The sequence below is a fragment of the Crassostrea angulata genome, chromosome 4, assembly GCF_025612915.1.
Source record: "Crassostrea angulata isolate pt1a10 chromosome 4, ASM2561291v2, whole genome shotgun sequence".
NCBI classification, from domain to species: domain Eukaryota; kingdom Metazoa; phylum Mollusca; class Bivalvia; order Ostreida; family Ostreidae; genus Magallana; species Magallana angulata.
This window is the reverse complement of record NC_069114.1, coordinates 38,071,859-38,097,315: the sequence shown is the minus strand read 5'-3', so window position 1 is coordinate 38,097,315 and position 25,457 is coordinate 38,071,859. Positions and strand designations below refer to the sequence as shown.

Genomic DNA, 25,457 nt, shown 5'->3' with positions numbered 1-25,457 from the left:
CTTATACAAGTATACAGTTGTTCTACAGCATGTGTAATATATGATTCAATATCTCAGTCTCATTTATACAGGTGACTCCGCCTAAATATGACGAGGCTGGTACAATATTTGCTGAAGTATTCCCATGAGAAACTGTGTGCACCACTTAAGGACAGACTCGACATTGTTTTAGATTCATAACACCAGTGTACACAATTCTTGCCCTTCTAAAGCTTATTTAAGTAAGCTATGAACCCCCTTTGCAGTGATGAAATGAAAAAAATAAACTATAAAGTCAGTGTACAGAATTTTTGTTCCGTTTAAGATAATTTTAAGGAAGTTATGAACGCCCTACTCAGCAATGAAATGAAAAAATAATCCAAAGAACACAATTCTTGTCCTTCTAAAGCTTTTGTTAAGCAAGCTATGAACCCCTTTTCAGTAATGAAACAATGAAATAAGTAATGACCGAGAATACAAAGTGCTGGGTCCTCTCCTTTTATTGCCGCAAAACCTGTCGCCATCGTTCTTCCATATTTAAAATTTTAGATTTGGTCAGGAAAAGAGTTCAACTTTTCTTTGGTAGGTACTGTATATTGCTGCAGGATACACAGTATGCTATATGGGCACTTGCACTTCTCGCTTGACAAAACAAAGACTGTTTCTTTAGAAAATAGCTCCATCTTTCTTACTGCATATATTTGCACGTATAATGATATGTGATTGCCATGCCTTGAATTCATAATCAGCTGTTAAGAACTACCATGCTTTATTACAATCATTACCTGATTACATTATCCTTTGTTATTACATTCACTTTATTACATTATTATTATTTTTCGTAAAACGTGAATCTTTTTCATTAGTCAAATTAAAAAAAGGAATGTCTTTTTTTATTTGATGAGTTATTTTTTTTCATTTCACATTTTTGTCTTATCCCACCCTTTTTTATGTATTTAATTTTCATACTACAATTTTGTATGACAAGCCAGTTAAAGATGAAAGATTGATATTGGTTTGTTAATCTTTATTTTTTTTTTCATCATCATTTGTACAAATTAAAACAATTCTTTTGTTCAAAAACATGGCATCAATATATGAAGGTATAAAATTGTAAAATAAAAAAATAATCCAAATTGTTAACAATTTTCGAATGAATATAAATGATCCATTTTTCTCTTAATTTCAAAAAATTAAAAGAGCATTTAAGAATCCATTTCATATTCAGTCGTATTTATCTTGCAGCACTCTCCAGTCACACGAGATACAATTCATGTTCATGACATGTTTCCAAAAAATCGTATAAGATTTTTAGTCGATGCATTAAAAAAAATCAGAAAATGAAATGGACTTGGCATGAAACACAACTCCCTTTTCACATAATTCTTATATGAAAATACAACTCTTATTTACAAACAATAGAATATATTTACAACGAAAAAGATGTCAAATATAAAAAAATCACCAAGACCGTATCCCTTGGGCGATCTGTGAGTTTGCATACGGGTTCTGCTGCATGGGGTTAATAGGAACGGCCGACGAGACATGACTGTTCAGAGAAGGGTAATAGGGGGAACTATATGATGACGCGGAATAAGGGGCCCCTGGGACGTTCTGCGGCAAACATGGCCGACCGTCACGTACTAACATTTGAACGGCCACTCGTCGTGGGGGCATGGAAGACAGTTCTAAACTCTTGTCTTGCCTTTGACGTTTGCATTTGTATCTTCTGTTTTGGAACCAAATTTTCACCTGTGTTGAAGTCAGTTTGAGTAAGTTAGCGAGTTGTTCCCTTTCGGGCGCGGATAGATATCTCTGTTGTTTGAATCTTCTTTCCAATTCGAACACTTGCGCCTGAGAAAATAGCACCCTGGGTTTTCGTCGGGTACGCTGCTTCATAAGATTGCATTCTCCGGACTTTTCCGAAGTTTTGTCGTTGTCGTTTTCATCTAATGGCGAAGGGGCTTGACTACAGTTTCCATTATCTGAAGAAGAAAAAAATCAAGAAATTAAATACAATTTATACAATGTTCATACGATAATTTCAAGGACTATACACAATTCTAAGATATAGAAAAGGCAGAGAAAAAATTCCACCAAAATTATTGAGAAAAGACGGAATTATTTAAAGATTTTAACGCAACAAAATTATCTGATAAAAGTGTGTCACTGGCAGCAGCGTTTTAATAAACTTGGTGTAATCTAATATATTTTTGGTTTGCACTGTAGTTTTAATTAAAATTTATATATTCATTAAATTATATTATTCTATAAGTATGTACACAATTAAAACTATCTCTGAAATAATTGTTGTCGCTACATGACAAAGCGTTTCCTGTGTCACAATGGGAGAGGACCACGCACAACTCGCACAAAGATCAAAGCATTCAGCTTCCCTTGCAATAAGTAAAGGGGGAAGAGAGACGCGCTGTAATCCTCTTAGGAAAGGGAGTGACGGGGAAAAGGCGCGCGCGACCATGTCTTTAGAGGAAACCTATCGTAAACTGGTTATCTTGTCAACACAAATCAATTAACTTATAAACACAACTGACAGAATTGTTTCAAAGAACTAAAAATGAAAATACATTGCTCAAGGTCTCGTGGCATATATTTTCAGAGTTTTCAACGTATAAAACTAATAAGAGTATAAATACTGCGTTTGAAATATTTTGTTCTCTAGAATCAATGTAAAATGCAAAAATAGAAAAAAGGGCCATGAAAAAAATTCATTTAATTAACTCGTGAACTCGTCTCTCCGACAAAAAACAATTATTACGTCTCTTATAAATACGCAAAAATGCAAAGTTCAAATTCCGTTTGTATATGTCACTTAAGAAAAATGAACAACTCTCATCTTCTCGTTATGAAAAATGTAACTCATCAAATGCTTCTTTTTTGTGTATTAAAAGTAAGAGCAGTTGTTCATCTAATGGATACCATTTGTTTAATGATGCTGTCGCTATTTCGACTGATGCCGTTTACACGTTTCATAAGTGCTTCCAGGATTTTTTCCCTCAGTTTTTCTTTTTTTGAATTCTGATTGACGCGCGCATCAATCCCACCCCGACATTCCTCCTGTAGCGTTTAACAGCTCACAAACAATAATTATTAAGAAGTTATGCCTGAACATACAGACCCACAACGGCATGATTTACACCCGATACTTAAAGAAAATCTTCAATTGCTTGCAGGGGGCGGAAACCCGCATAAAGGGAAAACAACAGTTGTGATAATTGCTTCTCGGCAGGCCCGTGGAGGCTCAACATCTTTATATATCATTTCTCAATAATATTTTTCTTTTCCCGATGAAATTATCCCTTTCTAAAGGCACGTCTTCACACAACAGTCGCAAGACACACTTAAGTGTTGGGGCTCAATTAATATATTTTAAGTTATTATTAGCAAAACGAAACATATGCCGGGAAAAATGGTAAGGAAGAAAGAAAAAAAATCTGAAACTCTGACTTTCTTGTGGGAAGTTTCGCTGTCTTAAGATAGACAAACCCCATGCTTCCAAGTAATTAATAGCAACAGTTTGTCAAGTTTTAAAATGTCGGCAAACAGAAATTGGTAAATGAATAATGAAAGCAGCGTTTAACTGTCGGTTACAAAGTTAACAAAAAAAAAATGGCGAGAGATTTTTTCCCCAACATTTTGAAAAAAGTTTTTAGTTGATCGTCTTCCGCGGAAAATTCTATAATATATTTTTTTTTTCGAGAATAGTTATGAAATAAGCAGATTATAGAATTTAAAAAGAAGTGTATTTATTTCTTGGTACATTAAGCTCTTACGCCTATTGTATAGACAAAACTAATACGTTTAAATTGATACACATAGGTCTATGAACAATAGTAAATAAGTAAGCAAATTAGTAAGTAATCGTTTAATATAGTGACAGTATTTATTAAAAACAATGTAATTTATACTGTTTATAATCAAAATAAACATTAAACTAAACTGCACTGGGCCAATAAGTCACATTTTCCATTAAATTATATAAATTTACACATGCAAAAGATTTTTTCTGTTTACGGCTGTATGTACAAATTTGGCTAATCTTATCTGGTAATTTTGATTTAACGGTTTATACAATTAACTCGTATCATTATTATTTGGATGATCATTCTTACATTATCATATATTTGACAGAGTAATAAGAAGTGTTTTTCATCTTCGACAGAAGAGCGTGAACAGAAAACACACGTCCCTTTACTTAAAAGTTCGTTTTCATAACAAGTTTCTACATGAATATGAAGAATGCCACACAATAATCCTTTTACCATTCAAATAATTAAAAAGTCTTAAAAAATAATTTATCCAAACTCTCTCAATTTTCCTAATTGTAAGAAGAGGGGGTTCTCGATGAATAACAATTAAAAATATTTTACATTGGCCATTTATTTATCCAACTCAAAAAATGCTACAAAATAAATGCAGTTTCAAGACTATCATCGCATTCATTCTTTTCTGATCGCTTTTTTATGCTTGTTTTTCTTGTAAACGTTATTTCAAGAGAAGCCAACCACATGACAAAATATCATCGTTTTTCTTTTATCGGAGTATAAATAAAAACGCAGTGTGATGATTTGTGAACAACTAAGCAAAGAATCTATGGCGTTCGTGTGGACTATCTTGAAATATAAATATCTCTCCTTATTGGTGAAATTACTGTCGATGTTCCTCTTGATAAAGGAATCAAATCACCGTTTGTTCAAAAGATAAATTGTCAAATATATCCATGTTTCTCAGCATTATTTTCTGATAAAACTGATTAATATCGAAGAACTTATTTAACGGCAATAACAAATACGTTTTCTATCTATTTTACAATTTCCAACTTTTATATATTTAATATAATTATTTTTCTTTGATGAAAGAAATCAAACGATAATTGATACAAAATTCCAAAACATATTGAGTACGTCCAAATGCATAGCTTTTGGCTTGTTAGGTTATGCCAAATTATCATTTTGATATGAAAAATATTCTTATTATCATATATTAATTAATTTAACATTACAAATTATAATTTTTTTTGGAAGAAAAATGTATTATGCACATTATGTTTTTCTATTACAAAATCCTATACAGCAGTTGAGTAATAAGTATTAAGTATCATGTATTATTTGTGTCTAAGAATGTACTATAAATATTATCAAACTAATTTTGAAATTGTTGTTTCAAAATAATATATACATTCAAAGTAAAAATAACCCCAAAGTACCATATTTCCGGACTTTATTTATTTGTATTAAAGAAATTTACCCCACTGATAAGAGGATTATGCTATAGATATTAACAAACAAAGGAAGTTTGTCTTCATTCAATCAATAAATCTGTTTACTCAACAGATTGACGCAGACTTTAGAAGCATGAGTAGTGCTTAAACGGGTGAACCTTTTTTTTTAGCGCGACTCTTTGCGACACGCGCGTGTTCCCTGATCTGTAAATGTATCCGGTTACGAGACCCCCATAAGCGGATATCCCCCTGTTCACGAACTCCCCAAGTTTCCTCCGAAAGGAAAATAGAAAATAGCGCGATTTATCAGCGGTTCTGATAGTGTGCGGTGTGTATCTTTATGAAACTCCAGTCAAGGAAAAGCTTTCTTTGTTTTCATTAATACACGTAAAATTTCTAATAAGGATTAAAATAATTCTATGTATTATTATTTTTTTTAAATCTGATTTTTCCATTCTATACAGAACACGAGAGCTGGTATACATGTTCATATCGCAAATAGATTTTTCGGTCAAATTTTTCATTCACTTTTAATATGTAAGAATTATAACTTAAACTTGGATATTAATTATGAAAGAAATGAAAATTTTTCCTATCCACGCGCTATCGATATACATGAATTTACATATGATACCGCTCTCCATCACCTCAAATTCCCCCATTTTATTCTTACTTTACTGGGCCCATCGCTGATAATATTCTAATTACTTTATCATAAAACTTAATTGATTTGTTAAATTCCTCCCCGGGAGCACGTGAAATACCCGACATTTTTTATCCTAGCATGACAGTGCGCCACCACGCGGAGTAAAACATCACAAGAGTATTTAATGTCCAATAAATATGGCGATCTAGTGATCTTGTTCTGCAGTTTTGAGCTCGACGACCAAGCGTAAACGTTATGAGATAAATACAGCTATCGTGGAGGTATCAATTCCTCCCTCTCCCCCCTTTTTAACATCCCCTGAACCCGATGAACTCTGTCTTTCTTAAACACAGATGATCGTTGGAATTCGGTATATCTGTGATTCTGCGGCATGGTGTATAAAAATTAAATGCAAAAATCTGCCACGGATTTGATTTATTTAGGGACAGGAAGAAGTTAGAACTAATTTACTAACAATTCGATATTTTGTTATTTCCTGACTCCTAACAATAGGGGTTAGCAGAAAATTAATTGTTTCCATTAAAAATTAATATGTTTCAAAAATAGGTTTTAAATTTGTTCGGTGTCGTTAAATGTTATGCAATTTGCTTTGTAGATTGTGCACATATTTATAGACTTCTCACTAAAATTGAATTTCTATATCAACTGAAAAAAATCTTCACATGTATATTTTAAAAATTATCTTTAAATTAAATGATATATTTTGATTCCACCGGGGATTATAAATAAAAAGACTTATTAGCGGCCGGTGGGGGACCGTAGTTTTTCTAGATTTCGCGTCTTTGAAGTATTTTTGCTGCCGTATCTGATTGCCCAAAGTTCCACATCGTAATTAGAAAAATGTATCGCAAATTGTGGGTAATGTTAAGTGATAAGATCACAAAATTAACGAAGAAATAAAGCCCGAATCGGTTTTACCCAGCCAAAGCCCCGCTAACTGAGCAAGCAACCAAACATGTCCGCAGGTTTTTACATCTCCAACTGATAAATGTAGTAACATTCTAAATTAGAAAATGTTGAAATAAGAATTAACAGTTTTTCCTTCCAAAATTTGATTTTTATCAGTGTATATTACGTCGAAGAAAAAAAAAACACCAACCATGCAGGCAGAAAAAAAGCTGTATTCTCAAACTTGTGTAAAATGGATATAGAGGGCGTCACATAGCGGATAAAGGAAATCTAAAGATGGAACTATCTGTTCTGAAGGAAGTACGCCATGGAACGGACCTCTTAAAAAATCTACATCTTAAAAAAGTCAACAAGGAAATATTATTTTATTCACACTGTGAAATAGTAATATCGAGAAGAATATACTTAAAATCTCCTCCAAAATTATCCAATGATTGAAGAAACGTCTTAGCATGGATTGAATTGTACATCTAATCATAGGCAAATAGCAGCCTTTCAAGAAAGGCAAGCACTTGAGAAACAAAGAAGTCAAACGGAAAATTAAAACCATTAATTAGAAAGACATATCGCACAATTTTTTTTTCTGGCAGACATTTACTCGAGATATTAATTATAATATAAACTGTAACATTAGTACTTGAATACATCATAATTAGCTCTAATCATCCAGCCAAGCTTCCGTTTTTTGCGGAAACCGTAAACCGAAAAAAATGTTTAAATCCAAATTAAAATTCGTGCGACTGTGAATTTTGCACGCTCTGAAACTGTGGCGAGCCGTTTCACGGCGTATATCTCGGTAAAAATGCTCCCCCGTGTCCACCCAAATGCCCCTGGTCTGGGTTGTATGTCTTCTTTGAACTTGAAAATTATGACAGAAATAATGTTTGTGAATTCGACCGCGCTCCGGAGCCCCCACGGAGACGGGGATGAAATTTGCAGAGACCAGTGTGATAAAACCGTTTTTCTGTCGTATATCTTCCCATCAAATTCGCTTCGACATGTGTATGTACATATGTATTCAATATCGCAACCCCTGATATCGCCCTAATATACTAACTTTCTCAAGGAAAATTTTCGCCCCACGTTCTTTACCATTTTGCCTTCTGCATTTTTCTATTTGTTTACGAAGCAATTTTTAGCTAAACATTTACAACCAAAATAAATTGAATGCAAATTGATGAGCTTACACGGTCGGATTTTAAAAAGTCTATATCTCAAGTTGATTGTAAAATTTTTTATTATAATGATAAATATATATTGTTCAGTATCTGTTTTCTTTTTAACCATGATTTTAATGACTGAATAAAAAAAGTTTAAATAAACCTAAAGAAATAAATAAAAGTAATAAAAATAAAACAACTAATGACAAAAGCCTACCACACAATTATCAAACTTTTCAAAAACTTGCCATTACTAATGTAAATTGAATTCACAAATTAAATTTTTGAAGAATAAAAACCCAATTTAATTAAAGATTGACAAGTCTAATAGTTTTAGTTTACGCAATTAGAGGTTTAATCATATCGTTGGAAAAAAGTTTTTTTTTTCTCCAACCAGTGATTTTATGATCAGAGTTTGTGAAACATCCGATTCTGTTTCCGATAGATAAGGGATTGACACAAAAATGACATTAGATTCAGGGACTACAACAAAAATCCGTTTTAACAAAACGTACACAATGTTGAATTATTAAAATGCATCATCATTTTACACAACATGGCGTGATGCAACGCATTCGCTTTCAAGTCAATCCCTGTTTCGGATCAAGTAACGTGATAGAAATATTTTTTTATCTGAGAAATATTTCAAGTAAATTAGAGGGTGGTTATTGTAATATTATTTATCCATTTCATATTACGTAACAGATGCTGAATAAAAAATAATCAAATATAGGCGAAGTAATGTTTGTTAAAGAGTTTCCAAGTGTTGCAATTGACGAAGATGACGAAGACACTTTTCAACATGAAGAAGATGTGTTGTTAAGATGAGTATCAAATTTCAAATCGCGTCTCAAGATTACAAGAGATTTGGAAATGGTTCTCACCTTTTGCAGATGATAAGATTTATGTAACACCTATCAACGTGCATTAAAAGCATGCTTGAGCCCCCCTAACCATCTAAGTGGACCACTTCATAGCTACCTATATTGATGATACAAATCACGAATTTTGAAAGACAGAAGGAGATTTCGAAGTACCCCTTGTGCCACAAGAGACTCTTGATCAGCCTCAATGAGTCCAGACATTTTAAAAACATTGCCACCGCAGAAGAAGATGTTATTTTTCAATATACATACGTTTGTCAAGGTTTTCCATGATTTCGTTGCTTTCGCTTTTGGGAGTGATGGAGGATCCGTTTTCTGTGGACATCGATGAAGATCCGGGAGACATCAGATCCGGCGAGGACTGTGAGGTTCGGATATCTCCAGGTACGTGAGAGTCCGGTTCCGTCTTGATATTAGGGTTGTCGCCAGTTTGCACAGGTAAAGACATACCGTTTGATACAGAAGAGGATAGGTTTGTCAAAGTGTAACCCTGCTGTATTGGAGAATGCAGGGTGGGAGACGGGGACTTTCCGTACATACAGGCCTGGTTACTGTTGTACATATGCAGCTGGTCCATCCTGTTGTTGTCCATTGGTATCCCATAGCCATTGTAATAGTCCAAGTGCATCGTCTGGTGCTCGGGCCAACAAGGTGGACCGCCGGGGCTTAACAAGTTCATTACGGAATGATTGGAATATTGCATAGACATGTCCACACTACCAAAAATCCACTTCACTATGCTACACTCTCTTGTCAAAACTCTTTCAGATTGTGTAGAGCCTGTTTGTCACGACCAAGTGTTTGCTCCATACGATAATAGAGAGACCTCCGCATCTCAAATTATGCTCAGGCGTCGTCCAATCACCGCGCGCTTTGCCAATGACGGCGAATTTCCTGCTGTAAAATTCAAGCAGGAAAAGGCGAATCTCCCCCCTCGTCGTGAGCTCCAGTATTTCACAAAGGCTTAGAGTCGCATTTATTATTGTAAAAACATTTTACATAATCTTTGTCGCAAATTTCTAATCCGTAAGAAAATGGTCACGTAGTAATAAATAGCTTTATTTTTGTAACAGATGTCTCAATTTTTTTGGCTTTTTTAATTTTTTCAATTTTTCTCTCATTGAAAAAATGTCAGCTATTTTGTAATTATTTTCATTGAAATCATTGTCTTTATAAATACCAAACTGAAACAACGTGTGAAGCCTAGTTTATTTATTACTCTTAAGCTCTTGCGCTTACTAAACGATTCAATTTTCGTATCAACAATGTGGCTTAATGTTATTCTTCAGAATAGGATGTTTACACAGAGTACTGTTTTGTATGAAATTGAAATCATTTGGAAAAGAGTGAAACGACATTTTTCTCGATAAAACCCGATATCGCACGTAGATTAATGCCCCGAATCACCGAGGAGCGAGTCGTTTACCGCCCGCTAGGAGGGGGTGGTTATTCTCAAACCCGACGATCGTACACTGCCCGACATGGCTTGCATGTGAGATCGCCACAATGTCGTGTTTTAGTTTATAGAGCATAACAACAAAATCCAGTCAGCCTGTCGTCGGGCCTTTACATTCAGCTCGTATGCTTTATGGCAAAAGAGGCTTTAGTTTCCACAAATAATGTCTCATTCAACTTTTCCTATTATTCGAAAGAAAAAAAACCCCTTCTGACTGCGAAAATCCACATGCCCTAATCTTTTTACCCCCTCGCTCTCTCACTCTCTCTCCCTCGCGAATGCTGGTTTTTGTTTGGCCCCGGTCTATCTTTATTATATCTCCTATGCATGTTTTAGTATATCTTGGCGAGTTTTATTAAGCATTTTGTTACACAGATGTATGGGTTTTAAATCATCCTTAAAATTTGACTGTTTTCACTCAATTTGCGACCCAGAGAAACAGTTGTTACATGACACAGGCATGAAGGATTTTCCGCACATGGATTTTGTTAACGGTTTTTTGAAGTTGTCCTGTTTCAAATTATCTTTTAATTTTGAAAAAGAGAATAGTACGGTACAATGAAGTTAGTAATCGAGTAAACCTGAGTGCAGAAGAAGTACTTGCGATACAATTGATGCATTGAAGATTTCCCGTCTCTCTTTAAGTAAAACAAGATTAGTTCCTTATCGAATATCGATATATCATGAGTACCTAATAGCATTATAATCTTATTTATTTGCAGGTTAAATTGTTTTACACATGGAATGAATGTAAGTATATCATTTTTTTCCTTTCTCATTTTATTTTTTAACCACGTTGTTCAATTTATATTGATAAAATTATACGGATTGTCAATATCAGACGATTTTTAAAAAAATTGTTTTCCAAATATTTAGTGTTTTAAAATTTTTATTCAACTGAATATTTTGTATTTGATAATTATCATAATGACAATTTTAAATCGCACTAATAACGTTATAAAATATGTGCGTTAATTAAAAAGATGTCTTCGATATACCGACATTTACACTCATAATCAAATGAGTTATTTTTAGATTAATTTTATTTTCATAACATTGTGATACACTAAAAAGCAAAGCAATGAAATGAAATGAAATTTTTCAAATTATTATATTAAAAAGTATACACTTGAAAAACATTATTAAAAAAATAATGTAATTATAAAACCTTGTAGCCCAAGTGCCCCCCTCCCCCTCTATCTCTCTCATACGACAAAAACTCTACCCCCCCCCCCCTTTTTTTTTGCCGACGAACACAACATTTTTTGAACACTACACTTCTTGGGAAAAACCAAAAGGTAAATCACAAATTGATGATTACGTCGGGTCCATTCAAACACACCCAGTAACGGTTGCTGCCTCTTTGCTCCAAACTTAGTCTACTTGACACAGACTACTGTTATCGCGTCGGTCTCTACAGAAGTTTCTCTTGCCATCAAGAGTTGATAATTGGTAATTGTCAGTAGAACAAGACTTAAAATAACAAGATATTCACAATACAGCATGTACAGATTTTGGCAGTTGGTCAGATAAGATGTGAAGATATGCTTTTACTATGTTTATCCTTTTACATAAAACACCATGGATATTAAGTTCTTTAAAATCTTATGTAAGTAAAGCATTTATTATTTTTCTAGAATCCATAGTTTTGCACTTATTTAAATTGATTTCGAAAGCTTTTACTGATATTTTTGTTGTTGATTTTGTTGCTAAACATGTTTTTTTTTAATTTGTTCTTTGTAAATTTTATGGCGATGTGAACTGAAATGTATTAACTATTCTTCAGATGAATTCATTTTTTTATTTATTTTTTTTTTATCAAAATTTAGAAATAAAGAATTAAAATATGCTGTAGAATTACGTGATTAAAAACAAAGTGGAAGTTTTAAATATTCCAACCCAAAATTAATTAAAAATATTTCATGTGGATTTAACTTTGAAATCAAATTAAGTTTTGATGTATGCACTATTAAAAGTTAGTTCCAAAGTGTCTCAATCTGCAATAGTCACATGTAAATTACCCTTTTGCGTGTTTCGTTAAATTTCAGGAAAATTGTCACCTGTTTTACGAGAGCCTTTTGATGCAAAGTACTTTAGCAATTAATGTCCACTTGATGCCTTTTGGTACGGTATGGGAACATTTTTCCAAAAATAAAAACTTTACGGAAAAGTTGGTTTCATTTACTTCTCTCATCAAAAGCAATTATATTTAGTTCTATGGGTTGATGCTAATAGAATTCTTATACGGTTATAAAAGTTGATTATAAAAAGTAACAATGAATTGTTATTTGAAATGCAGTCAGCTGTCAGAATGTAATATTATTAAAAATCCCACATCCACTTTTAACATTATTGTATACTTCAAGAAACTCGATAAAATATTCTCAAAATTATTGAATTTAGTGTTTATACTAAATATTAAATGCATATTTCTATCTAAATAAAAGTAAGATATTTTCGGCATACAAAAACGCCCAGGGAAAATTTACTGGAGTGTAGGAAGAGAAATAAATGTTTATGATTGATTGAAAAAAAATTCTGTTTGGACTAAAAATAATTTCTAAATTCTGTTTACCACTGCCAAATTAATGGATCGGGTTCAAGTAACGGGATTAGTCATAATGATAACACTTAATCAAAGGCGTTAATCCACTAGAGTATTCTTAATCAGTTAAATCGGACAGCCCCTGGTTTCCTATGCAAGATATACTATTAACATTCTTCACTTGTATCTTATTGATAAACGTAATCGATTTGAGGGGGGAAATCTACGTAAACCTACCAGTAAACAACCATAAGTAGTAAACGAAAACCAAACCACACTTTATTAAGAGAGCCCCTAAGTGAGTAACAACAACTTCTATCAATGCTTTGGTTGAATAAGATGAAAGACTGCATGGGAAGACACTTAAGAAGTATCTTGTCCTAGTGAGATGCACTTCAGATTGATATAAATAACGACAGCTACTTTTTTCTTCAATTTGTTATATATTTTTAAAGAACCCACATGGGAAGTAATTTAAAATTTGAAGCATTGCTATCGATTGAATTTCAGTTTGATAATAAATGAATACACCCTTTCACGGTAACTGCGGTATTGCTCTTTTGCAGGGCTAAATTACTACGTTTGGTGAAATATGGCGTACGTCAATTGTTTCAATTACGTCATTTAATTATCTACCTATTGAAACTTCGGGAAGGTATATCAATTTGCCCTGCATGAGAACAGTACCGCAGTTATCGTGAAAGGGTCTTTAAAGAAAGTGTATATTGACTTTTTTCAAATAATCTTAAGAACAATGATAATTTATCCCGAGCAAGATATAAAACATGGATTGATGAACAATCCTATATGATATTTTTATCCGACTGGAATGTTAAAAAATATCTAGCCTTGAAATTAATACATGTTGTTACAAAATAAAGAGTACTCATCTTACTATGAAACAAATATCGTTAGCCAAGAGTTATACAAACATATATATAAACTTTAAATTAGTTTCACTTCAAAGCAGATATTCATTTCCGCACACCAGATTCTCAATTTTCTTTATTATCTTTTCCATTCTCAAGATTGAAACGAAATTTATGAATAAAAATCTTTCGAAATTCATATCTATTTCATATCACCCCTTAATAATAATTATTTGCAAAAAAATCCTGAATATATTAATAATAAAAAAGAGATTGCAAATTCAGAAAGAAAGAAAATGTTAAAAGTCTATGACCGAGTGAAACTTTTTAAAATAATTTTGTCATGTTGTAAATTTAAATGTTTTTCGTGGGTAAATTCTGTAAATGTATTTACACCCATCCAGTAAATTTACAGGTCGATTTCAAGGCAATTTACTCTAGTTTTTAAGGGAGCAAATTAATATCTGCTTCATATTGCGGTATACACAAGAATCTTAAAAGCAAACATTCTAGTTTGATCATAGAAGACAACATGGGTGCAATTATTTATTGTGCAAGATTGTGCACCATCTTTGCCTCACCTTCTTATTGTGTGACATTTTTTCTGATCTTCCTTCTTTGTTGATAGTTCTTTGAAAATTTTGAAACATGAATCATCTTGAGTTCTGTTAAAAAGAATTTCAAAACCACGATAAGATTTCTTGGATTATCTAAATCTTTAAAAATTTTAAAATATTTACAGTTCAGAGGTTCATGGCTCTTTGTAAACATCTATGGATAGCTACTGTTTAGAATATTTGATTTTGAAATTAACTCAAGAAAACAGAGCATACAAATAAAGAATATACAGTTGAAAGAAAGAAGGGATATAATTTCAAATATCACATCTACGTTAGGAAAAGAATTCAATAACTTGTACCCGTTTAGTTTAAATGGTCAATTCTAGTTTGAAATTCTACGTATACACTGTAGGTACATTAGTACATTCTTATTGTGTTTCTGTATTGATACAGATTTGACCTTTAGTACCAGTTAACCATGTAACTAGTTAATGGTGTGACTGTTTACCGGATTTTAAATTGGGGACAAATAGTGAGGGCACGACCGCAGTTTATATCTAGCTTTGATCAGAGGGCCTCACCATAACTTGCTAGGGACTAATTTTCCTGTTTAGGAGAGTGCGGATCAGAGGTTTAGCTGTGCGCAGTTTCCGGTTTGGGGATTTCGTTGACACGTATATTTCCTCTATTATCGATGGTGTTTTTCCGTAGCTTTGGTAGTAAGATTTTGTGTTTACTGTTAAAAATTAGGTCATCATATGATTAAGTGGGTATCTACATGGAGACATCAGTCTGTATTCAAATTTAATTACTTTTTTCATCTTTTATTTTGGAAATCCTTGACTTTGATACATAGGCATAAATACTAAGTCGTGGGAACATACATGTACATATGATATCAATATGATATCAATAAGGAATATCAAATTTTGGAAATATTTTGTTTGATATTGTATGTTTTATGAAGGTAAAAATCCCGAAAGTTATGCATTTAAGCAAAAGGCCACTCAAGTGTCTATACATCTATATTTTTTTTGCGATTAAAAGAAGTAATCCACAAGTTTTAGGTGTACGTCATAAGACCTTAAGATTTCGTTTTCATTCCCACACATTTCTTTTTCTTGAGCTTACCGACGCCTCCAAGATAATTGCATGTTTATCAGTAAATTTAATAGTTTCTCTAAGTGAATACAGTTTGACCGAAATTGCTCATCATGTAATGTTATTTCTTGAGAAATATTACATCTTGATGTGTTGCATAACATTAGTGATGACGAATTATATTTTATTACACAGACTTACCAATCCTTTACTATAATAAGACTGTCTATAATCCTCATATAGCTGCATAATCTCCATATTGGGTAATGATGGGGTAATATGTTTACTCCACAATATTATTCATTATCAGCGATGAAGAAACCTAACAGTGCATACGAATTGAAGTTTTTTTTTTAACTGCCTAGTTAAAAATTGTAAAAGTTGTCACACACAGGGATGCCAATATATGTGCAATCAATTCTTTTCGATAATCATGAGCATTTATATTGCATTTATAAATATCTTTTAAAATGCAGTTTACATTCACTATGGACGTTAAAAACGTGATATTAAATATTTTTAGATAAAACATTCCGCAGAAATAAATTTGCCATAAGAAATTTTAGTTCCATATATGACGTCAAATATGAATATCTATATTGACTGACATAATTATTTTACATTTTGAAGAAAAAGATCTACAACAAAGATTGATAAATCATTATTAATAAGACTGTAATTATTTTACATTTTGAAGAAAAAAATATACAACTAACTACAATGGATAAATTGCTATTAGCAGACGTGTGATAAAGGTTTGTAACTGATTTCATTCATATTCCATTAACAAGACAGTTTAAAAGTTTTTCATCAACAAAATCAAAGTCATACATATAATTATCAAGCATTGATTAACAATTTCCTTTATCAAACTGCATAAACCTGTAGGCATCTCTCATTCATTAGATCTTGACCTTAATATCTATGGTAGAATTTGCTACTGAAGAAAACTTCTGTTATTGTTTTTTTGTTTCGATGATTTTGTTTAGAAATATTAAATGGCCACTAGCAAGAGAATTAGGGCTTAGGCTTAATCATTTGTAAATGTAGAATAACTCTTCAGCTACATATCTAAAATGTATAAAACAATTACATGTATTCTTATCAAAACAGCACGACAATTCGTGTACTAGTATTACATGAACAAATATAATAAGAATATCAAAAAATTTTCAACAAATTAAACCCATGGCTATTTAATTTTTACCATTTTAAAATACAGTAGTGTAGCATTAGATGTAGATGATCTTCTGGGGTTTGACTTTGTAGAAAAGTTACAATTCAATATAAACTGTCCCCCTAACAGCAGATAGTCACACCACCTACATGTATATATTAAAAAAAATAAAACAACCTAGTGACATGTGATCAATCTGTTCTATCTGTTATAAAAATGTAATAAATAATTAATATGAATAATAAAATGGGCTAAACGTGTTTAACAGTTTGATTTGAAAATTAATTTTAATTGGCAATTTCCTTTGCAAGACGCATCCTATTATAAACAATGGATCACCCATTATGTTTATAAGTTAACAGATTTAAAATCAAATTTGAGAAAATCTTTAGGGGAGAGGGTGTGATCCTTATCTTCCTGCTTGAATGCCGTTATTTTGTTTCGCGGCTCAATTATATAATAAATGTAGTTTTCCAGCACAACCTAGTTTTATTATGTAAAAGAATGGTATTTATGCGTGTCTGTCTTTATCAAACGAGTTTTATGACAAAAAAAAGGCCCAAGTCTATGCAACTGTAATAATATGTCATTAATAAATTTCGTGGAAGAAAGTAGATATTTACAGTTGACCAGACTAGTCAAACTCCAAGGTTTGGAGTTTGACAATAAAAAATTACCATTGGTGTATTTATAGAACCATTTTAACAAGGCCTCCGACTTTCAGTAGGATGTAAATTTCTATTTTTGAGTCGAAACAAGTTAAAATGACGCTGGTTTTAAGCGAAATATACACCGATTGCGTAGTCTTTGCTCAAAAGCCAGACAAATCTTGTTGATTTCAAAGAGCCATGGCTGAGTGACCTGCAATGAAATAGACAAGCCTACGTCACAACGCCGATTGACACAACTACCCAAAGTCCAAGCTTTTGATGATTCTAATGATTCTAAATGCACACAAAACACTATTTAATCTGACCCAACATACATGTACCATTTCGATTAGTCTTTGTTGATTAGTTTGATGTGTATAAAAACCCCATGGCCAAATAAATATCCATTTACTAGAATATAAAAGCTTTATATATCTGTTTTGAAATGCAAATACCCCTATCTTCTTCTTCGGTTCAAAGACGCGGCTTAAATTAAAATGAGTCTCATATAATATAAATACAATGAATTGTTAATACAAACGACAAATACTAGACACGCAAATATTTGGTGCATTTGCTTAAACGTATCAGATGCAAATATTTTTAATTTTTATACACACTTTGTTCTCGATGGCCTATGTTCCTCCATCGACAGGCCTAAGTAATAAGTAAGTACAATTTGATGCTTCAAATGTTACAAAATTGCAGAAATGTGTAATTTCTAAGCAACAACCATATACATGTACAGATAAAACGAATTATGAAACGAAAAAGGGCTTTTTTCTTTAATTTGCATTAATTATTTTAAAAAGTAGCCAGGAAATTTTTTAAAATTTCAGCAACTATTTATTCCTGTCTTAATTACATATTAGTTACACAAAAGTAACTAAAACTATGAAGAACCTGAAAACTAAAACCAAGATCTGTATCCAATACTGTCTTTTAAGAGTATAATGTTTCATTTATTTGTACTTTTATGACTTTGAATCATAACCCTCTCCTTTTAGGATAACCTTTGAAACCATACACTAGTTTTATTTGTTGGACTACAATTTACACTCATTGTCATGTGATGTAAGTACATTTTATTCTGCCAAATGCATCCAGAAGCACCCAAACTGTAATTGACTCTTGTAACAGACAATGATGTGCCTGGTGCTTCTATTGTCATCAGGGATTTGTAGAGAACAACACTTAAGTTGGAGAGCATTTTGTTTAGAGCCATTATCGTATTCCTACAGAGGCAACCGTATCATCTACGGTGACACTTTATTTTTTTTTTGTTGTTGAGAATTGCCCCTTCTTTTTATAAAAATAACATTTTGGAAAAACCCAATGACATACATATGTAACCATGAACAATACACCAGATTTACAGATTAAAACTTTGTTTAAGATCAAATTTTATTGAATTTTTTAGAAATAAAAATGTTTGAAAGTTTTTCAGATGATAGTTTCGTTAACTAATGTAAGGTACGAATATTTTTGAGTCAAACTTGAAAATCATGATTGATCATTAAAGCACTCGAACATTTAACTTTGAACTGAAGTTTTGACCTTGTGGTTACTAAGAGGACAACTTTACTCTGCACTTACACTGATATATCTAGCCTTTAAAAAGAATCACAGTGTTTTTTTTAATTACTTATTCATCCAATTTTTAAATGAGTTCGCTTGTTACATGCCTGGTTATATAAGTTGTTTTTGGTCTAGCTTCACTCCAGATATGTTAACATAGCAGGACATTTATCTTAATGGGTGTATGAGAAATATTCATGTTGACCAATTTTTTAACGTTTGTTCAAATTTATATTTTGTTTAAGAAGATTATGGTCAAAGAAGTTTCAATCTTTAAAATGCTTTTAAAAAATATAGATCTGCTATACATACAGCAAAAAACTATCAATAAAATGCATTGAAAAAGCTAAATGTATATTCCTTTCAAATGTACCGAGGAATACGTATTATGATTTAAGATAAATACCAATGAGTTTATGGCCCCAGGTGAACTAATACATGCAAATAAGACCCCAGGAATGTTATTGAGGTTTGCGATGCGTTCACTTGCAATAACAACTGTGTAAAAAAGTATTAACTAATATTTTGGAAAACATGTGTATATTTTGCAGATGTAAAGTTATTGGAAGAATTCATAATTAATTGTATGTTCAAATTACTTCAATACCCCAGGGACACAAAAAGTAATAAGAAAAATTATTTGCAACCCTTCTGACTAAATATAGACTTCGCACAAGGATAGAGAAAACTTTGGCAAGTTTCGAGATTTACATGCGCAAAATTACGCCCGGTACTATCTTTACGTTTACAATAAGTGTAGTAGGACGCATTTGAACGCGTTTATACATTTAGGCGAAATTACACCTGCATTGTTTAAAACATATTTTTACACAGATCACTTCTTTCTGCTTTTTAAATTTTTTTTACATTCAGTTGAGCGTTTCAAATTAAATATCCAAACTAAAGAGATTTAAATAAGTTAACTTGTCAAAGTTTAATCAACAATGTGAAGAATATTTACACATATTTTGATACTTATTCAACAAACCGGAATTTAACTCGAACACCCCCTCTAGATCTTGAAAACCTCTATTCATAGCTAAAGAGATTTAAATAAGTTAATTTTTCGACAAACTTTTCCATATGCAAAGTTTAAGCAACAATGTGAAGAATATTTACACATATTTTGTTACTTATTTAACAAACCGGGATTTAATTCGAACATCCCCTCTAGACCTTGAAAACCTCTATTCATAGCTAAAGAGATTTAAATAAGTTAACTAGTCGACAAACTTTTCCATATGCAAAGTTTAAGCAACAATGTGAAGAATATTTACACATATTTTGATACTTATTCAACAAACCGGGATTTAATTCGAACACCCCCTAGACCTTGAAAACCTCTATCCATATTTCGTAAATATCAACCAATGCTACATTACGCATTGAAACAGTAAATAATTCTAATTGAGATTTAAATCAATTTAAAGTATATAACTCGAGTTCCAATATGCTTAATTGGACAACATTTAACTCCACTTCTCTTTCTCGTTTGCGCTGGGTAGCTCAATATTTCCATTTAGAAATCTATTGGTGAAATCTACCATCCTGCTATCATATATCTTCAGATTCGGAAATTGTCACTTTCGATCAACATGGAAATATCAAGTGGACTGGTCATACAAACTTTTAAACAATTTTCAATGATTTTCTAAAAAGTGTTAGGAAGTGTGATAGAGTAACCATCCTGATGAAACCAAGCAAATCACGGGAAAATGTGTCATCAAATCTTACTCACTTAGGGTCGGAAACCACACTTGAAAATCTTTCCCTAAAGCAGACAGTTTTAATTCTCCCCTCTTTTATAAATAACTTATCATATTGTTCAAAATAGAGAGTCAATTTATATCAGTACATCTTGTGGATTATTGAGAGAGAGAGAGAGAGAGAGAGAGAGAGAGAGAGAGAGAGAGAGAGATTTACATTAATTTTTTACGAAAGCACCTGTAGTTAATCAAGTTTTGCAGGGTATGATTCAGTTTTAACAAGACCAATAAAATTGGCTTCCTTTTGACAGACATGTTATCACAAAGGATTTAGCTTGCTAAATTTCTGACATGAATAAATGTCTTGTATTATTTATGGATGATAAATAACAATCGACGGATTTCAAAATTCTTTTTTACTTCAATGTGATAGAATTTTAGACTACATTTCCTAAGTAATTGTCGGTGAAGTACCCTCGGTTGATGTCCGCCGCCCTTTCAATTAGTTTATTTCCGGAAAGAACATTAAACTGCTTTAGCAACATTGTATATCTAACGTGCTATTGAAACTTCCATTTCGAAACAATATATAAATATTGTGTTTCTTCATTTGGAAACAATGCAAATTGAATATCTATTGTCTCATTTCAGAAAGTATACAAAATACTAAGATGCTAAAAAATACGAGTACGCTAAACCATAATGACTTTTCCTGAACTCAATATTGTGTACACTCAGTGTATGAGTCAGAGCGTTATTTCTTTTTTGCGCATTTTGGACATATAAATATGGATGAACTAAATAAAATTTGCAAAATTAGGTTAACATACTTCATCTAAAAATAGGAAGCATAAGAGTAGATCTAAGTCTTGTCAAGAGTTCGCCATCATATCAATGACTTTGTCATCTAATCCTTTTTCATAATCATAAAATTTTAAAAAATAAATCTTCATTCCACAAATTAATGTAGCATTTTAGATAATATAACCGTTAATAACCTTTTTAAAAAAATATAGTATTTATCTTATTTTAGATGTTAAGCAAATTTAGTCAGGGAAGGAAAAAATGTTTCCGTACCCCTACCGCCCCTAAAAGACTAAAAACCAAAAGCAACAGTAGGAATAGAATACATAATGTCACATATAACAAGAGTTCTAAAATTTGTATCTAAAATGATCTCATACACTTGTTTTTTACGTATTGTTATACAATTTGCCACCTCCTTTCTGGTTTTCTGCAGTCTTTTTCTTTATAAGTGTCTGACTCACTAACAAATCCTTACTTCATAAGACGAAATTTCAAAATGCATGTACGTGTAATAGGTTTGTGTAGTAATGTTTCTTTATACCAAATAAGGCTGAATTTTATGATCTGTTAGATGATGGTTTTGACCAGGTAGAAAAGACCAACTTAGATACCAAAGATGTTTCTTTCTTTTGTTTTTATAAAGAAGAGTCTAAAAACACTCTTTTAAACTACGATAAATTTCGTGTTTACACACCAGACACAAAACGAAAAAATACCCCAACAAACAACTTCCCCCTAACCCCAACCCCCCCCCCCAAAAAAAAAACCACCAAAAAAAAACCACCAAAGAACCCCCCCCCCCCCCCAAAAAAAAAAAACCCAACCGAACAACAACAATATCCACAAAACAAAACAAAACACTCCTCCAAAACAAAGTTTATTACTTTGATGTTTTAGAAATTGTAGTCCTTTTCTATTTTTTCGTCAATCTACGTGCTTTGTCTATAAAAAAAGGGAAAGAGAGAATAAGAATGTTAAACAAATTTTCGTGCGAATTGTTTAGTTGGCTCTAATTTTACGGCAATGTTTGGATAAAAAACAAATCAAATGCAAATGCACATAGAAAAACACTGACCATGTCAGAGAGTCCACAATCTCTTTTAAAGTTTTTTGTATTTGTTTTGTGGGTGAAGTGATATCTAAACTGTTTTTTCCTTATGTAAATCAACCACAGCATGTTAATGGCCCCAGGGAATACCTCCCCTGATTCACCAGATAGAGTCTATAGTGAAAAAACAACAACAGATGCACGATTTTTGCACTTGTTTGTTGTTGATACCAGGTGCACAAATAATTCATGTTAAACATTTGAAATTAGAGTCATTTAATATATCATAAATTTTTTAGGTAAAAATATTCATTGCAAAATCTACTTGTATTTCGCTCTAAATTTCTGAAATGTCATATTTTATCTCAGAAAAAATCTATCCTTGTATATAATTTATTTAAGTTGCAAAGTTCTTTTTTTAAATTAGTACAATAAAACACAGCAATTAGAAATGAACTTCAACGCAAATCAAGTAACATACAGGGTTATTTACACTGTATATGTATTAATTTGTGTAAGTCTGACAATTATACAAATAAATAACCAACAGTATATAAAACTGCGGTTACATTTAATACATTGTGTTTCCTTATATTTGAGTATGTTTTCAAACCCATTTTAGTATCATTTTTAGTTCGACTTTTTAAAAGATATAATTTAGTCAGTTAAAATATATAAAATTTATTAAAATTTTTAACTCAGATTAAAAACTAACATGTTTGAATCACTACAGATTTGATGCTGCAAAGATGAGAGAGCAGTATTTCAAACGAACGTAGGAAAGCTAGAAAATATTACACAATTGGTTTGCAGTAGTTTTCTTTTTCATTGCAGGGGTTGCTGATATGTTGTACTGTTGCTGTGGCAAAGAAAATTAGTCTACTTCTGCTTGTCAAGTTTGAAATCTTAAAACCCTGCAGTCAACTTCTGATAAGCCAACGTTTGATGTTCTTTTCCCCCGTTGAAATCGACATTGTTGGATTAAAAATTTAATAACATAACCAAATTAATTTCCACTCTAATTACCATATGTTATCATTGCAATTAAATGTTTCATATACAAAGCGATCCAAAATGTTTGAATTTAGAACTCTTTTCGACGGGAGGTAGAAATGTGAATTAAAAGATGAAACGGATCAATCTATTTATTATCTTGTTTTATATAAAAGTCTATGCTAATTTCCACGATAAAATCAAAATAAAAGAATCTCATTTAAGAAGAGCGTTATAAATGTAGTGATATAGTGATATGCAAACTAACAAAACACGATTAAGATGTTATTTTGTTCTTTGACGAGAATTTCGCCAACCCCCGGTGAAACCCTTGTCTATCAAAGCGATCGCGTGAAGACCTTTTGTGGCTTATCGGGATTCCTGCCCCGTTCTAAGATAGCATTAAGTGTAATTAAGTATACACATGCAGACTTGAAAACAGCATCTATTCGCCTTCTATGATAGAGTTATTTCTTTACTGTACGTGAAAATCGACGAACAATAAACCGGTGTATGCCTTTATTATCATATGATTCATGGTTTTTGTTGTTGCAACCAGCATCCGATATAAAATATCTACAAGAAAGAGTCGGAAGACTGTTTTATTTTGGTATTGAATGTTTTTAAATTTCAGGTAATAAAAATTTGAAAATTATAAATCATAATGGATGACTAAATTTTATTTAATCATTATCGAATATTACTAATTATAAAAATATAAATTGAAGAGAATGTTTGATAAATGATTTGGTAATAAACGAAAATGTAAAGTTAAGACAGGGGTCTATTTCTTCTTTTTATTTGTAAGGTCTTTTTCGTTTATTATATTTTCTTAAATAATGGAATACAACCTTTTCAAAAACAGAGGATTGGAAATACATGTTGAAATGCATATGTTGTTACGTTTTTCGATTAACGATTTATGAAATTATTTAAAACAAATCATACTTATGTATTCAAAAAATACAAAAATATCATCTTCTTTCAAAACAATAGTGTGTCAATTGATAAAAGTTAGATATATTCAAAAAATACAAAAAAAATTATCTTCTCTCAAATCAATGGTGTGTCAATTGATAAAAGTAAGATAAAATAGGATTTTCCGGAAAAAAGTCAGCCATCTGTAGCGATTTGACCCTATGAAACTTTTTGTGCACGTAACGTGTGGTTTGATCATTTCATTAAAATCCAAAAGTCAAAAACTAAAAACTGAAACTAACATAAGAGCCATCGAAAGTAATAAGGAATGGGGAAAAGGGGGAGAGTGTATGTATCGGGGTGTCGTGTTTATTTCAATTGGGATGTTTGTTTCCGTCTCTTAGCGGCATGTGAGCGTTCCCAGACCACTTAGGAAATAGATTTGATTCACAAGTGCCGAACAAACTGTTTTTTTTCTAAAACCAATCGGTACCAAAAAATGTGCATTTGATTAGAAGATGACATATGTTCCCTCTAATAAAAATATTAGAAAAAAGTACTTTCGTAAGATATTTTCCGTGTATTTTCTGTAAGAAGCGCTCAGTCAAAGAAGAACAGACAATATACATCTCCCCTGACAGAAAGGAAAGCATTTAGCTGGGTACAAATGTTTCATAAGCACTTGAGAGATCACAGTGGGGTCGGGGTGACGCCTGTGTTTGATTACTATACAGAGAGAAATGGTTCTCTCTTGAGATTTCGACAGCTGACTGCAGGTCGTTTACAAGGATTCAAAATGACAGAAAATGTTACAAGACGCAAAGCTCAATCATGCTCTATTACGACCTACGTGGATAGTTTTTAATGATTTGATCGGACGATAATAAAGAAGCAATTACCGTTTCTGTATGAAATATAGCGGGAACCTAGCGTGCCCTTCCGGTGAACAAATTGAAAACCTAACGCAATTCTTACAAAACGCACACAGAAAGCCAAGTCTTGCTCCACAGTTCCGGCGGAAAAAGGCTACAGATGCGATATAAACCAGTTTCGGGAATGAAAATGTTATCTACTTTGTCATCAAGATTACGTTACATGTTAAAAAATATTTTTTTGGCATGGAGGAAAAAAATGAACACAGTGTTTTAAATTTTCTTTTTGTTGGTGTTCTGTGTAGTGAAAGAAAATAAAAATATTTCATGCATTCTGTT

General features: G+C 32.1%; 1 protein-coding gene, 1 long non-coding RNA gene and 1 pseudogene across 2 annotated transcripts; 1 reads left to right on the top strand and 2 right to left on the bottom strand.

Moving 5' to 3' along the window:
* LOC128179946 (ADP-ribosylation factor-like protein 3) overlaps positions 1–14,419 on the bottom strand; it is a 23,977-nt pseudogene extending 9,558 nt beyond the window's left edge.
* LOC128179945 (homeobox protein Nkx-2.5-like) lies at positions 992–9,675 on the bottom strand. The gene is made up of 2 exons (XM_052847638.1): positions 9,091–9,675; positions 992–1,964 (listed from the first exon to the last, which is right to left on the bottom strand). Exons 1-2 carry the CDS (start codon positions 9,545–9,547, stop codon positions 1,441–1,443), a joined length of 981 nt encoding a protein of 326 aa, XP_052703598.1. The 5' UTR covers positions 9,548–9,675; the 3' UTR covers positions 992–1,440.
* On the top strand, positions 9,800–25,457 carry LOC128179947 (uncharacterized). The gene is made up of 2 exons (XR_008243168.1): positions 9,800–11,044; positions 23,170–25,457. It is a non-coding gene; the product is annotated as an uncharacterized LOC128179947 (long non-coding RNA).

Excerpts from the sequence above, each read along its gene's own strand:
- LOC128179945 (XM_052847638.1), bottom strand. The coding sequence starts at position 9,547 with ATGTCTATGCAATATTCCAATCATTCCGTAATGAACTTGTTAAGCCCC. Across the intron at positions 1,965-9,090 it reads CATGGAAAACCTTGACAAAC|ATAATGGAAACTGTAGTCAA; the intron begins GTATGTATATTG and ends TTTCTTCTTCAG.